Source organism: Syngnathus leptorhynchus, chromosome 2 (genome assembly GCF_054491065.1).
Source record: "Syngnathus leptorhynchus isolate UIUO chromosome 2, UIUO_Slep, whole genome shotgun sequence".
Lineage (NCBI taxonomy): Eukaryota > Metazoa > Chordata > Actinopteri > Syngnathiformes > Syngnathidae > Syngnathus > Syngnathus leptorhynchus.
The window spans coordinates 2,946,565-2,961,684 of NC_141196.1; the positions used below are offsets into that span (position 1 = coordinate 2,946,565).

General features: G+C 45.1%; 2 protein-coding genes and 1 non-coding gene across 5 annotated transcripts; 1 reads left to right on the forward strand and 2 right to left on the reverse strand.

Annotated features, from left to right (window-relative positions):
- Positions 1–4,148: 4,148 nt before the first annotated feature.
- On the reverse strand, positions 4,149–7,001 carry snx15 (sorting nexin 15). The gene is made up of 7 exons (XM_085938822.1): positions 6,779–7,001; positions 6,229–6,391; positions 6,033–6,148; positions 5,634–5,883; positions 5,389–5,550; positions 5,105–5,302; positions 4,149–4,453 (listed from the first exon to the last, which is right to left on the reverse strand). The coding sequence occupies exons 1-7, from the start codon at positions 6,872–6,874 to the stop codon at positions 4,281–4,283; spliced, it is 1,158 nt and encodes a 385-aa protein (XP_085794948.1). The 5' UTR covers positions 6,875–7,001; the 3' UTR covers positions 4,149–4,280.
- A 658-nt stretch (positions 7,002–7,659) lies between these two features.
- Positions 7,660–7,731, reverse strand: trnam-cau (transfer RNA methionine (anticodon CAU)). Its single transcript has one exon. It is a non-coding gene; the product is annotated as a tRNA-Met (tRNA).
- A 719-nt stretch (positions 7,732–8,450) lies between these two features.
- Positions 8,451–14,715, forward strand: slc3a2a (solute carrier family 3 member 2a). 3 transcript variants are annotated; one of them, XM_085938801.1, is made up of 11 exons: positions 8,451–8,547; positions 10,258–10,479; positions 10,560–10,744; positions 11,287–11,460; positions 11,789–11,883; positions 11,968–12,107; positions 12,688–12,797; positions 12,909–13,108; positions 13,368–13,448; positions 13,517–13,736; positions 14,157–14,715. In XM_085938801.1, the coding sequence occupies exons 2-11, from the start codon at positions 10,274–10,276 to the stop codon at positions 14,297–14,299; spliced, it is 1,554 nt and encodes a 517-aa protein (XP_085794927.1). In that variant the 5' UTR covers positions 8,451–8,547; positions 10,258–10,273; the 3' UTR covers positions 14,300–14,715. The 3 variants fall into 3 exon arrangements, with proteins under 3 accessions (XP_085794927.1, XP_085794917.1, XP_085794935.1); XM_085938791.1 differs by lacking the exon at positions 8,451–8,547 and adding an exon at positions 9,299–9,637; XM_085938809.1 differs by lacking the exon at positions 8,451–8,547 and adding an exon at positions 9,462–9,637 and having other exon boundaries at positions 14,160–14,715.
- The last annotated feature ends 405 nt before the right edge of the window (positions 14,716–15,120 follow it).

Genomic DNA, 15,120 nt, shown 5'->3' on the forward strand with positions numbered 1-15,120 from the left:
AAGAATACGCGGGCAACTTGTCAGGCGCGTTGTTTAATTGTGACATTTCGCTCCACACATCAGCGCCAAATACCCCCCCCCCTCTCTCCCCTCCCTTCCTTCCTCTGTACCCCAGCAATCCCCCCCCCTCCCCTCTGCCTCTTATCAGGTCAGGCAGCCTGTTAAGCACTGTTTGATCAGAGAGTGTTTACCATCACACGCACACACAGGATGATTCACACCGTAGTGAAGCATGAGAGGCTTGCGAGAGGGCTAACAATGCGGGAGATGGACTCCACACGTGTGTGTGTGTGTGTGTGTGTGTGTGTGTGTGTGTGTGTGTGTGTGTGTGTGTGTGTGTGTGTGTGTGTGTGTGTGTGTGTGATCAGTATAGTCCGACTTAGCTCCGATAACACCCTTAATCCACTTCAGATGGATACACTCACCGCACACAGAGATAGACGGACTACCGGACGGATGGACGGATAGTGAGCATGTCGGGTCCCCTCGGTGAAAGACTAAGAGAATAATCCCCCCCCTATAAATAGCTAAATATCAATTATTCAAATGCCCTCCTCCTCCCTGCTATAACACAGCCCAGATGGCAGGCAAGGCAGGGCAGGCCAATGCGCTTATATGCGCCGGCCAGATTAGCTTTTTTAAAGCCAGCCGCAAAAGCTGGCCAAAATATTAACACCGAGAAATGGACATGAAAGCCGTGTCGCACTAGATTAGATTTAAGCGGGGGAATATTATTCACGATGCGTGGATGGGGGAAATTGACAAAAAAAAATAAAAATAGGATACGCGGTTAGGTACACATAGTTCAATTTGAAAAACGAATCGAATCAAGATGCGTTCGTTTGTTTGTTCAATTATAATTATTCTTTGCGACAATTTATGTATAAATCTAGCACAATTAAAAAGAAACAAATTTTTAAAAAAACCACTTGGCAACATCTGTTCAAGGAATACGTGCGCGCCGGCGAGCCAGCTAATTGGCAGTTGGACAGATGATGTCGCATTGTCAAATAATAATAACTTCCAAAATGCAGATTATTTTTTTTTTTTTGGAATGCACAAAAATCAAACTCTTCAAGAAACAAAAACACTCACCGTTAAACAGCAGAGCTGACCGAGGCTTTTCCGCTCAGGTGTCTGCTGATGTGCGGCTCTTCCTCGCTCGACTGTCCTCAGCTGGCACCCGTGATGATGCTGCTGATGGTGGTGGTTAAAAAAAAAAAAGGGAGGGAGGTGTGTGTGTGTGGGGGGGGGGGGGGGGGGTGAGAGACAGAGAGGAAAAGGGGGGTGGGAGGGCTCGGACATGTGAGTCCACAGCTCTTCGGCCGTGTTGTTTTGTATTTTTCAACCGCCCCCTCTCGTGATCCACTTCTTCCCGTCCCTGGGCAAAACAATCTGTACTCGGCTGGCAACAGTGTGTCATCATGCTCCAATGCTGCTGCTGATGCTTCTGCTCTTGATGTCCACTTGATGACTCTGCTCCGCCCATAATTGCTCTCACTAACTATGTACCAAAAAAAAAAAAAAAACAGTGGCAATACATGAGTAGAAGTATGCATCCCAGATTCTAAACTGGTGTACTTTGAAATACAGGAAGTTGCCCCCCCCCAAAAAAAATAGCAAATGATTTGCCTCACTCCTCCATTATCTCTCTCTCTCTCCCACTAATTCATGTTGTCATCGCTGCCCTTCACATTAGCACCCCGTTTTTTTATTGTCTGCTTCGGCGAAGGCAACTCACCGAAAGCCCTCAGTTGTCATGGAACCAGGAAAAGGGCTGGCGAACAACAGATGGACGCCGGCTTCCGACTTTATGGGGCTTAGATGAAGACGTGGATGAGGCTGACATACAAGCAGCGAGTCAATTATTATTAATAGGAATCGTAAAAAGAAACACGCAGAGGGAGGATGGCAGGAGATAACAAGGTCAATGATGGCTGCATCTGATCTAAATAACAAAGGACTGTGCATGGGCAGCGTGTGCACCCGACTGTGTGTGTGAGAGTGTGTGTGTGTGTGTGTGTGTGTGTGTGTGTGTGTGTGTGTGTGTGTGTGCGAGAATGCAGTTGATGGCCTAAAACAGTCCCCTCTAAAAAAATTGTGCGTCATTTCTCTCAGGTTTGATATTATGTAAACTACTCAAACACTATTTGTCTCATCCATCCATGAGCACATTAGTGGGAGCTTAGAAATACAGCGTACCAGAGTGAGAAGTAGAGTCCGACAATAATTTGTTAAGAGGGGGTGGAGGGGGTGGATGGGGGGGGTGCATAAAAAGGATCAATAAAAGGCATAAAGTGTATGTCCCATTGATTTGCTGATGAGAGAGTGCAGCGGGCTTGATGGAAACATGGGAGGGTAGCAGGAAATGGCGAGAAAACAGGATAAGGATCATTTTTCAGATGTCATCGAAAAAAAGCAAGCCGCAATGTGCGCTTCCGTGCTCGCTACCTGCCCGGACGTCGGTGTTACATGCATGATGGATAACGCGTAGCCTTGTTTCTGCAGCTGAGCCCCCGTCAAATTACGTCGAATTACTTTCCCGTGGATAAATAACACTCGGGGAGTTTATTGAGCGGTTGCTTGCGTTTCCATCGCATTTTGGTACACGTGAGAGGTCGATTGAAACAAGGCTCAAATCAGCTTTTCTCCATTGAAACGAATGGGAACGCCATCAAAACGCGTTTTTTGTTTTGTAATGCGTTTTACGCAGAGAGAATTTCAACCGTATTTTGATAGAATTATTATTTTCGCCACCATTTTTTTTTTTGTTTCCTGTCAACATACATCGGGCTGCTCCTTCTGCCACTCAGTACGCATATTGACCTTTAAACCAACAGTACCATCTAGAGGAGTCTTAAAGTACAACAACTGGTTCATGAAGCAGATATGAAGCTTTGCTTTTCCCATCACTAGACTTGAATTCCCATACAGCATTTAAATGAATAAATATATTTTTTTTTCCTCTCTCAAAATTTCAAATCAAAAATTGGATTCATTTGTATCTCAAAGCGCCACTGTAACGCGTGTGAGAGAGGCGCTCTAAAGTACACCGAAATAGCTGAGGGCAAGGTGAATGGAAATGAACAGTGAAATGAATAAAGCTCAAAAAGGCGGAGTGTGTGTGTGGGTGCAAGCGGGGGGGGGGGGGGGGGGGGGGTAGTGTGTGTGTGTGTGCTGAAGAGGGAAAGAAAAAGCTAGGGCTGGAGTCCAACAAAGACAAAAAAGAGCTTGGCAGCGGACAACCAGAGGTGTCAACTTTGGACCACGTAGGTCAGAACGAGTCCTCGGGGTCCCACTAAAAAACCCAACTAATGTCGAGCGCCTCGGAAATCGGGCCTCTCACCGTGTGCTTTGCGAGCGCGTTTGGGCAAAGGTTGGAGAAGCCCTTTTTTTTTTTTTACACCCGCGCTGTGAATCGCCTCACGTACGAACAGCTGCCCCCCCCCCACCCTCCCTGTCATACATGCGCAGGTAATGCACCATGTTACTAAATCATCCACACACACATCTCTCTTGTGATAACACACACACACACACACACATATGCGCGGTGATAAGCTATTATGCTCTCAGGCTGGAGTGTTTTGATGGTATAATTGCAGTGACCACTGAGGAGAAAAAGGCAGCAGGGATGGAAAAGGGGGGGGATGGTGAGGGAGGTGGGAGAAAAAAAAAAAAGCATGCTGACACTCAGCATGCTAATGTTATTCCTCCTCTGTTTCATCCATCCATCCCTCCCTCCCTCCATCCGTCCATCTCTTTTGTCTGTGCTCCACACAGGTGGAGAGCTAGAGGGATATGTAACAGGATAGAGCGGCGTTATCTCCCTCTTTCATCCCTCCGTCCAAAGCTCAAAGTGCCAGGGAGAAAAAAAAAAAAATGGCTGAATACAGAGGACGAGGGAGGGTCACTTTTTTTCCCCCCATCCCTTCAACAATAAATGGATGATCTGTGCTTATCTTCTAATCGCATCCCTCTTTTCTCTCATCTCCCGTACCCCTACCAGCGCTGTCTGTCCTTCCACTCGTCCATCATCCCTCGTTCTTCTCCGGGGAGGCTGTATGCCACCGTTATGCTTCCTCTGCTTCCTCAAAAACTTCCCTTTGTAAATCTCATTACATCTGGAAATAATCACTCTGTTGACATCATTCCAAATAGTATTTATCAAGAAATCAGTGCAAATTACATTCACGCATATGTAACAAGAAAACAAACTTTACAGTGTACTCGTCAACGTTTTGGTCCAAACCAGCCAGTTTTTTTGTTTTTTTCAAATGTCAGTCCTGAGAATTTGGAGATACGTCTTCAATATTTGTTTTTACAAAGTGTGTTCCTTTCAGGTCCGGCGGGTGTGTGGGCGAGTCGTGTCCTTCCAGCAGCTTCTCGGCATGTTCCAGATACTGAGCGATCCTACGAACGACAGCCTCTTTTCGCGCTGGATCCGTATCGTCTGGAAAACAAGAATTCCAGGAGAATCCCAAATCAGGTTTGCGACTAACAAGGGGCGGGGTTGGGGTGTCACGGAGATATTTCAAAGAGCTGAACCCGATGCGGTTTTCCGTTAAGGCCGTCAAAGATAAAGAGCACGAGACTGCCCCGCTTCATTCTGTTCACTTGAGAAGTTCAGTTTCGGAATAGAACCACATCCAAATCCATTCACAATCATGATACTATTAATTTGATCTTTGTAAATTATAAACCTATTTATTTCATCTAATCAGATCTATTCTCTCTCTTTTATTATTGTTTTTGTCGTGTCCGATATTTACATTGAGTCAACCTTTTTGCTCGACTGATCCTCACGAAATTTATGTGCTATCCATCTTAGCTGCAGTGCCGACTTTCGAACAACAGAGGGCGCTAATAGACTACAAGATGGTCAAAGGGACCATGACTTGGATTTGCTTAAATGTTGATATCGTGTTCAATCAAAGATAAACGTGACCTTTACGATAAATTAGCCATTTATATTGATTTTGCATTGTCTTCTGTATTTATTTTATTTATATCTTGACGTAGACTTTTAGAAACGGATTCATGACGAAAACTAGAGTTTCCGACACTGTCTCGGTGTTAACGGCGTTCCGTGCACTTGGCTCACCCTTCACTCCTGTGATGAGTATTTCTACCACCGCCCTGTATCCACAAATGGCGGCGCTCACTTCTCCTTGCGCCTCCTTCGCAATGGCACACTTGAGCTCGGCATCCGCTCGGGTCAAATACGTCGCCGCCTCGTTTAGCGGATCGCCTATTGGCAAGGAAAACAACTCGGAATGGTCGTCGCGGGATCGGCATCTGTCTGCAACAGAAGGAGAAACGAGAAGAACTCATGGTGGTCAATGGCGGATTCTTCTACTTTCAATGTTGGTCTGGTTGTGAGTTCACCTCGTTTATAGCAAGGATCAAACACTTCCAGGTCGTTGTCGGAAAGCACGGGCCAGACATCCTCCTTTGGCGGTGAGGCGCAAACTTCGGCCGCCACGTGGAAAAGTGACTCAACCTCCTCTTGAGACGTTTGCGACGCGTACCTTCTGGCTGCCGACGTGACTAGAAGTTGCAAAAGGTGAGCTGCTACTTTTAACGCACATTGTGATTGCTTCCGAGTCAAGGCGAGAAAAAATGGACCCGACCTCCGTCGTCCATCTCGGCGCATTCTCCTCCTTTACTCATCTCGTTGTAGGCCTCCGCCGCCACTTCCGGCTTCCCCGTGTCAATCCGTAGATTGGTGCCCAGGTCCTGGGGCAAAGTGGGGGCCTCCCTGCCGGCCTCCTCCTCTGCCGGCTCACAGTCCGAGGCTCTCCGCTTGGGGAGGGGGATGAGAGGAGGAGGTAGATCGACCGAGTCGGGGGAGGGGTCGTGCGGCCTGGTGACATCTCCGTCCTGAGGAGGACAAAAACGTACGTCAGTAAAATTGATATTGTTCCAGATGAGTGTATTGTACTGTTCTTTGAGACGTGCCAACTTCTATCGGCTCGTCGGTACGGCACTAAGTGTTGTTTGATATATTCATGCTCCATCCACATCATTACCCTGAAGAAGTCAATAAGATGCGGGCTCTTGTAGAGCGCGGGTATGCCCATACAGAAGACCAGCATGTCTTCCGAGGCCTTCCTCCTCTCCTCAATCACAGCCTCATCAAATCTTCCTGCCAACAGAAACTTAAGTTTAACAGAAGACGAGACCACCGACACGTCAAATTGTTTCCCGGTCGACGCCGGCGCCCACCTCTGCCAAAGAGTTGCGCTGTCGGAAAGGGCGGGAATTCCTCCTCTCTTCGGAACAGGTTCCTGTGTGTGTCGGCCAGCTCGGTGTGGAGCTTCTTCAGCTCTGAGTACCTCGTCCACACGACCACCTCTTTCACGTCCTCGGGGCAAGGCTTGGGCACAAACTAGAAAGTAAAAAAGGATCCAATCCGTGTTGAGATTGAACATGCCATTTTGACTCATTTATGCGGGGTGGGGGAAGCGAGTCAGGAGTTAGGAGGATCAAGGCCAACTTCAGGCCTATTAAGATATGGACAAATTATTCCCTTTGATTGTGTCTGAAGGAATTTCCGAAGCAATTGTCACGAAACGGATCTCAAGTTCTCATTCACTGCGCTCAAGTGACAATATGCGACGTTTGGCATTACAAAATAAAACTTGACTTACTCGGAAAGATGACAAGAAACGAAAAAAAAAAAAAGGACACAATCAAATCAAGACTGTCTTGGTGTAAAGTTATGGCGTAACCACGAGTCAATACAAAAGTCGTTTGGATGCTGAACGTAACTGACCCTTCCAATGACTTTGTACTCCGTGTATCCTTTCTCGTGCGTGCGTATGCCAGTAACGCTGAAGAACCGGTAAAATTCTTCGTCTTTCCGTGACATGGTCGATTTCGACGGGAAACTAAATCAAAACAAAGCGTTGGGACGGAGAGCCAGCTCCTCCTCCGCCTCCCAACTGACTTCCGTGTTCCGCGTACGTACGTACGTGCGTGATGACGTACACATAACGTTCAAAATCGACCTTTTTTTTTTTCTCTCGTTGTCATTGATTACATTTATTTACGGTTTTGCATACACCCTCTCGCCAAATATAGATTCAATTAAAATGACATTAATCTAATAATATCAGAGAGTGGAGGAAATATATGAAATTACGTTTTTATTATCCAGTTTGTAGTCCTCATACAGCCATTTGATCGATCGATTTGATTTGCGCAATCATCAAAAATAACGTTTATTTGCAGTTAGTCGAGGAAACAAAGCCACTTGTTTGCGTAAGAGCTAAAACAACTATGACCAGGAGTCCGCTTTAACTATAGTAAGACAAAAGACCACCCAGGGGGCGCTCAAAGCAAAACTATAACGGCTGGAAGCTTTATTGTCACGCTTCCTTTTTTTTCCCAGACAATACATTAAAAGCTGCACATTTTTTCAAACCAGACAAAATAATAACATTTGGGGCCTCATCCTGTCTCAGACAACAGAACAAAAGCAGCAACAACAAATATACTGGGGAAGTCAACGTCCGAGTGAATGCATATCACTTCTGAATTCATTTCACTTCTGTCACAAATATGCGTTGATATTTGATTTAAAAGAAAAAAATAGACTTCATAAAGCGGCGGCAACAACTTTAACTTGTAGGTGATCAGCTGAAAAAATGAAGCTAGCAGAGGATGGTTTCGATCCATCGACCTCTGGGTTATGGGCCCAGCACGCTTCCGCTGCGCCACTCTGCTCACCGGCTAAATGAACGGCAAATGTAGTATATATAGACTTATAATAAAAAGGGGTGTATACCGACCCTACCCGCGAGTTATCAGTGAAAGGCCATAAAGCAATAATATGACATCACAGCTTGACTTTCTCTCATTTATGCCATAACAGTCCTAAACGGGTGTGTGCACGGTGTATTCTGGGAATTTGAATGCAAGGCACGTTGCAAGGAAAGTTCAAGTGTGCGTCAGTGTGACTCGTGACAATTACTTGAATGCAAAGCCTTCAAAAGGGAGGCAAGTCTAAACCGGTTTTCGTGCATGTGCGTGTGTGTGAGAACCTCCATCTTGTTCAGACTAAATAAACTCCCTCAGATCAGACAGGAATTTCAAGTGAGGCCCTGCATGTGTGCACTCACGTGCTTTCGCTTGGCCTTTCAGACTTGCTTCCTACACAGGCACACTCCAGAAATTGTTTTTGTTTGTTTGTTTATTTCATTGTTTTTACTGTCCACCCCAAAAAAATCTTGCAAATCTTTGCTGAAAATAATTAAGTGTTGCTTTCATTCGAAACATAAGCTTGAAACTGCGCTGTGTCCCAAGCTCACTCCAAAACATGTTGATTCAATGCTTGCGGCCTTTCCCCTATTTCTCTCAGCTCCACCTCATTTCCTGGTTCATCAATTCTCATCCTGATATCTCCTTGCAAAAGAGATGAGAGGTTGTTGTTTTTTTTTTTGCAGGGCCGACGACGTACATGTGCTAGGTCGACGGCTGTGTTACAGAAACGCGGCCAAGAGCAGGCAAACAAGCTCAACCGTTTAAAAACAGCAACAGCTGGTGAGTGTTTGACTTCCCTCCAAGTCACATGCGTTTGACGTTACTTTGCATACGTCACGTTCCTGTCCATTTATGTCCAATCAACTTTGAAGATTTCCACTTTCTAACAGTGGAATGATATGATTGATGAATCGATGATGTCAATGATTTTGTACCACGTAACGGATACTTTTCAACGTGTGGCATATTTCAATGAACAAGAACGTTTTGGACAAACAACTCATCATTCCATCAATTTTAATTTACTGGAGCCCATCGAGAGACCCTTCGACTTCGGCCGACAAGGCGAAACAAGTCTAAATACATCTTTGCAGAGCCGATAGTACAAAAAGCTCTCCATCTTTGTCACAAAAAATATTATGTCGTATAATGTACAGACAACATCTTACTTCATCACATCCAACTTTATTCATCAACAAAAAATACTTTTAAAATATTGCTCAGATTAAAGATGTCTGTTGGGAGAAGACGCAAATCAACTCTCATCAAGATTAAGATACACAACAGGAGCTACATGACATTTCCTTTCTTTAAAAAGCTTTTCCCAGAACTAAGCTTGACTCAATGTCAAGTTATTTTTGTAACATTACTTGCATAATATTTGCAACTTGCAAAAAAAAAAAAAACTTCAATGATCCAATCAAGAGGCGAATGAAACATGAATCATTGAGAATACACCGTATTTGTGGATACTACTGATTGAATCAAGTTTAAATGACGTATTTGATCGCATCAGAAGTTGATGACTCGATTGCTTTGTTCTTACAGCAAACGAATTTTTCTGCTTTTTCTTGCACAAACCTAGTCAAAGTACACAAAATTAAACAAGAACAGGCGACTACCGATGCACGGTATTCAATCGAAGTTTTATTTAGCTGAAATATGTAAAAAATAAATAAATAAAATGGTTTTAGGGCGTCGTCTAAAGATGTTTTCTAGGAAGATAGTCGACACCCACCCATCCATCCACCCACACGGGAGGAGGGCTCTCAGTTCCATAAACACAGAGCTGCTTTCCTAATCAGATTACAAACTGACTGGAAGGAGCGCCCAAGTGTAGCTACGGATTCATCATTTTTACACAAAGCAGGTAAATACAATCATTTACTTGACCGTTTTTTTCCTAACACGTCATTACAAACGGACATGTGTTTTTGGTGATGACGTTCGAGGTTACGCCATCTTTAAAAAAAAAAGAAAATGTGTAAAAAAAATAGGGTAAAAAGGTTAATCATCGACAAACTGCACTCAGAATCAGCTGTCTGGTTGCCCACTTGGTGTTTATTAGAAAAGAACGATCTATTTTTTATTCAATTATTTGCTGGATAGCACGCTAGCTAGCAATTTAGCCTCGTGCAACGTGTACGGATCATTACATCATACTGTTGGCTGCGGTGTACAGATGTATTATCGACAATAGAACCTCAAAGTAGTAAATAGCTACAGTAATAAAATCTGCTATAAAGACCTTTTTTAAAGTGTTTTTATTTTTATTTGTAAGCCTGACTGATGATTTTGAAAATGTTTAAAACGCCACACTTGCTCCAATGGCTACAAAAAAGAAAATTTACAATACTCGCATTAAAGGCCATTAAAGTGTCATTTGAACATTTGGAATTTAAACTAGTATTTCCCAGCGTTGGTTTGTTGTGACCCCTGAAGGTGACACAAAGTCAAATTGCCTAAATGACACTTTGTGTATGTTTTCAGTCCGAATAGAATAAAAATGACGGCTGAAGTGGACATGAAGGATGTGGAGCTCAACGAGCTTGACCCTGAGAAGCAGCCCATGACCGCCGCCGCTGCCGCCGCCGACGGGCAGGCAGTCAGCGGTGAGAAAAATGGCAGCGTCAAGGTGAAGATTCCTAATGAAGAGGTGGCGTTCACGGGCCTGTCCAAAGAAGAACTCATGAAGGTTGCTGGCACTCCAGGGTGAGAGCTCTGCTGGGAAAGTTGACTAAAAACTGGAATGTCACAAAAAAAGAGAATTTCCTTTTTGTTTTGTTTTTTAGATGGGTGAGGACCCGCTGGGTGCTGCTCATCCTCTTCTGGCTGGGCTGGGTGGCCATGCTGGCCGGCTCCATCGCCATCATTGTCAAAGCCCCACGCTGCAAACCCATCCCGGAGATGAACTGGTGGAACCAGGGACCTCTGTACCAGATCTCTGACGTTGAGGCTTTCTCCGAAGGATTAGCTGGTACCGTGTATATTGCTTTGTGACTCTTAACGTTAAGATTGCGAGGCACCGGTTTTTGACCCTTGATAACCTCCTCGAAATAGACCTTCACCGGACCTCACGTGTCCCGAGACCCCGGCTCAAGTTCTCACAGGCCGGCTTCATAGCAAACTGCTGACACGCGGTGTCTAAAGGTCTAAGGGACACTAAAAGCCCTGAGTCATTTCTTTAGTATCACGTGCTCTGATATCAGATGAAGGTTAAGCAACTGCGGTGATTTGCCTCGCAGTGGACTTCTGCAAATTTTACAGCTTTAGCTAAGCTCAGCGCTTTAGTTTCCACATTCGGGTCCTCCTTTAGAAGGCGGGCGGGATTTATTCAGCGTTCCAACAGATCCTTGGCAGGATTCCAAGTACCACCACCACGCATGACCCGTCCCCCCATAAAAGATCTTTTTGTTCTCACATGGCCGCCAGACGGCTAGGCGGCAATCCTTCACGTGTTCCCGCCTCGTGTCAACACGGAACGGCCTCCTCATTCCCATCTGCTCTCTCCTCGCGCAGGTATCGAGCAAAAGCTGGACACCGTGAACCAGTTGAAGGTGAAAGCTTTGGTGCTCGGCCCTCTTCACACCGTGCAGGCCGACCAGCCGAGCACTCTGGACCTGAAGCAGATCGACCCGACACAGGGGAGTGAGAAAGAACTGATCAGTGTGCTGGAGAAGGCCCGCAAGAAGGGTGGGTGCTGTTACACTCGCTGGATAAACTCATGGATGTTAAAATGCTTAAAATTGCAACAATTCTCTTCAAAATATTTCAAACTCAATTGAGTTATTTAGGAGTTGCCCGGGCTTTGGCGCCATCTCGGGGTCTGACCCCAAAAAAGCCCCAAAATATCTCAGCTTAGAAAATGAATATGAACTAAACTTTTGTTATACACAGAAAATAATTCTATTGTAGTTACCAAATGTTGCTTCTGTTCTATGGCCTCTGTATTAGTGTCGTAGTATCGGAGCAGTCGCATTCCACATTTGCATGAATTGAGAGCTTTCCTTATGATTTTTAGGTATTTCTGTGGTGCTCGACTTGACTCCAAACTATGCGGGAACTTCCCCGTGGTTTGGCACCAGCGACATCGACAACGTGCTGGACCGCGTCCAGGTTGGGGCTCACTCAGATGGAGCATTTTTTTCCCAAATGGTTGTTTCCCATTAGCTAAACGTCTCCTTGCGTCCCGTCTCGCAGGAGGCGGCGGAGTACTGGCTCAAACTGGGTGTGGACGGCATCAAGATCGTCGATCTCCCCACCGCCTCCAACACTGGGGACTTGTCTCGATTGCTGGCCGTGGTTAAGGGCAATGACACCGACGGGGACGCCAAGAAAAAGTAATTGCACTTTTACCACTGTTTCGGTCGACAAAGTTAGTTTCCCTCAAAGATGATTTCCAAGACTCGTGGGAATGTTTAGGTTTGGCATTTAGACGCTGTTGCTGAAAAGCATTCCAGCTCCGCGGGGGGAGGCTTAGCCGGAGGCAAACGGCAAGGGCTTCAAAGTCAACTCTTGTGTAATGGCTGTACATGGATTCTTGTGTAATCAGCCTTCAAATTCAGTTGTTTGCTCCTTTTCCAGATTTGAAGAGGCCTAAAGTGTTTTTAATAGAGTTCTAATTGAAGCAGATAAACTGTCTTCTATCTTAAATCATAAGTCATAATGCAGATGAAATCATTTTGTTTTTTTGTTTGCTAAGAAGAATATTGAGGGGCAACAATACGCAATTCCATGATTCCTCAAAATTGTTCAGCCCTGCCAGACAGACACACACACACACACACACACACACACACACACACACACACACACACACACACACACACACACCAGGAAAAAAAGTCAAACTTGTTATAATGGACACGGTTGAGAATCTTAGCATTCAGGTCATGTTCAAACCGCAACTGCCTTCTCCAGGATGCTGATGGGCGTGGCCCAAGGTGTTTCGGCCGCAGAGCTCTCCCAGCTGGTCAACACCACCGGCGCTGATCTGGTGCTGTCGGACCTGCTCAGCGCCAAGGTTCAAGGTAGGTTGACACACACACACACACACACACATACACACACACACACACACACACACACACTCCCCAGCATCGTCCAGAGCAGGCAATTGACAGCCAATTGATCCCCTAAAGGTGGGGAGCGGATCCAAGCTTTGAACACTCTGCACTCGGACCAGAGAAGTCTGGCCTGGGGTCTCGGCGCCGCCCAGGGGGATCAGCTGTCTAAACGGGCCGCATCTCAGGCGCTGATCCGCCTCTACCAGCTGCTGCTCTTCACCATGCCCGGAACGCCCGTCTTTAGCTACGGGGACGAGATTGGCCTTCAGATGGATGTAAGGCCATTTTGGGCTTGTATTGTTATTTTGTTTATTTATTTTTAGGATCCAGACTTGGCCACAAAAAACGGAGCAAAGTGTATGAATACTGAAAGCATGATGATCTCCATTTCGTGTAATATTTCTCCAGTGAAATCTGGGCCTGTTTATTTGAGCAAAATGCTTTCTTCTGCCACCTAGTGGCGAAGCTTGTACTCGTTAGGCCTTTGGTGGAATTGATAACTAAATTGACCGTGCGTATTTGTGCCCTCATTAGGGTGAAAAATCTCCTAAAATGGTTTGGAACCTCGAGGAGGACCCCGACGCCAAAGGAGCCCCCGGCAATGAAACCGCAGAGGTGCTCAGCGCTTGAGGAAGCCCGACGTCCGTAAACGTTTGGTTCTCACGCTTGCCCGCTCCGCACAGGCTCAGCGCAAGGAATACGCTGGCGTGAGGAAGTGGTTCAGATCTCTCAGCGACCTGCGAGGCAAAGAGCGCTCCCTCCTTCATGGCGACTACTACACTCTCCAGTCCTCCGTCTCCTCGCTCGCTTTCTTGCGCCTGTGGGACCAGAGCGAAAGATTTGTCACGGCGGTCAACTGGGGCGACGCGTCCGAGACACTCCAGCTGGCATTAGCGCCGACAGGCAAGTATTGCCGTGCTAATCAAGTTGAACTTTCCCCCCTTTGTTAATTTTCTCCAATGTTTGCCGGGCCGTAGCTTAGCCATACCCAAAAAGACTTTTTCTCATTTCGGAAACCTGAGATAACAAGACGTTTTTATTTCTTATATAAATTATTTACATGAGTAAAATAAAATTTATATAACTAAGTGTATTGAATACATTTGGATTTGACACAAAATTTGTATAAATAATTTATATAAGAAACAAAATGAATTGTATCCAAATGGTGAACCTCAGTACAATGTGAAGAGAGAAAAAAAGGATTGCTGGACGGTTGTAATTATTATTTTATTTCCTGATTTTTTACGTTATGAACAAACGTGTATAGTGTTTTTCAAAACAAATTTCTAAATTCATTTAACTTTTTTTTTCCCCCCCCAGTAGAAAAAGTGGAGTTACCAAAAATGGCTACGGTCAAGATGTCCACCGATCCAGAAATAGAGGCCGACTCGACGGTGGACCTGGGCAAACTCACCCTGGGACCTGGACAAGGCGTCCTCCTGCAGTTCCCCTACAATGGCTAAAGATGGCGCCAGATGATTAATGTTGAATCTGTAGTTTTACACATAATGTAGCTTGTTCAAAAGATTGGCATTTGTTTTGACACGTTTTACAGAACAAAATTAGGTAAAAAAAAAACGATTATATATTGCGCATTGGCCAGTCCACTTGCATTTGATTGGTTTTTAAAAGGTGGCTACCTTTCACACATGCACTCCGTGAATATGCAGATTGTTTACAAAAAAAAATTACATTCCGTCATTGTTGTTTGGCCATTTGTCTGTGAGCTGTTTGGATGTTGTTTTTTGAAAGAAGTAACTTTTTTTTTTTTTTTAGACATCAGATTGAAAGTTTGAACCTGAGAGTCGTGGATGTTGTTCTCACACTAAAGCGATCTTGACAAAATGGTCACGGAAATGAATAAACAGAAAGTTCTGTACTGACTTGCGTTTGTCGGGCATGCTAAACTAAATGCACCACTTGTTTAAAAAGCGTAAATGTGTTTCGCAGCACTTTCATTATTTCGTTAAGTGTTACCGTTCAACTCGATGGCGTCTTAAATGTCAAAAAGGTGTGGAGGAAATTTGGGGTCGTTGTGGTGTCGAGAGGGGAAGTTTGAAGGTGACTGCTGGGAATCAAGCCCGACATATTACCTTGGCCGCCTCCATTCACACTCGAGGCCAATTCTCAGTCTGACTCGCTCCCTCATCTGATAATTTCAACAAGAACCAAACAAACTTTGCCTTTATTTCCAAAGCTACCTTAATGCTAACACAAGCACCCTATATATTTTAGCTTGTGCAAAAAAAAAAAAAAACGCTAACATTACAATTTATTGAGGGAT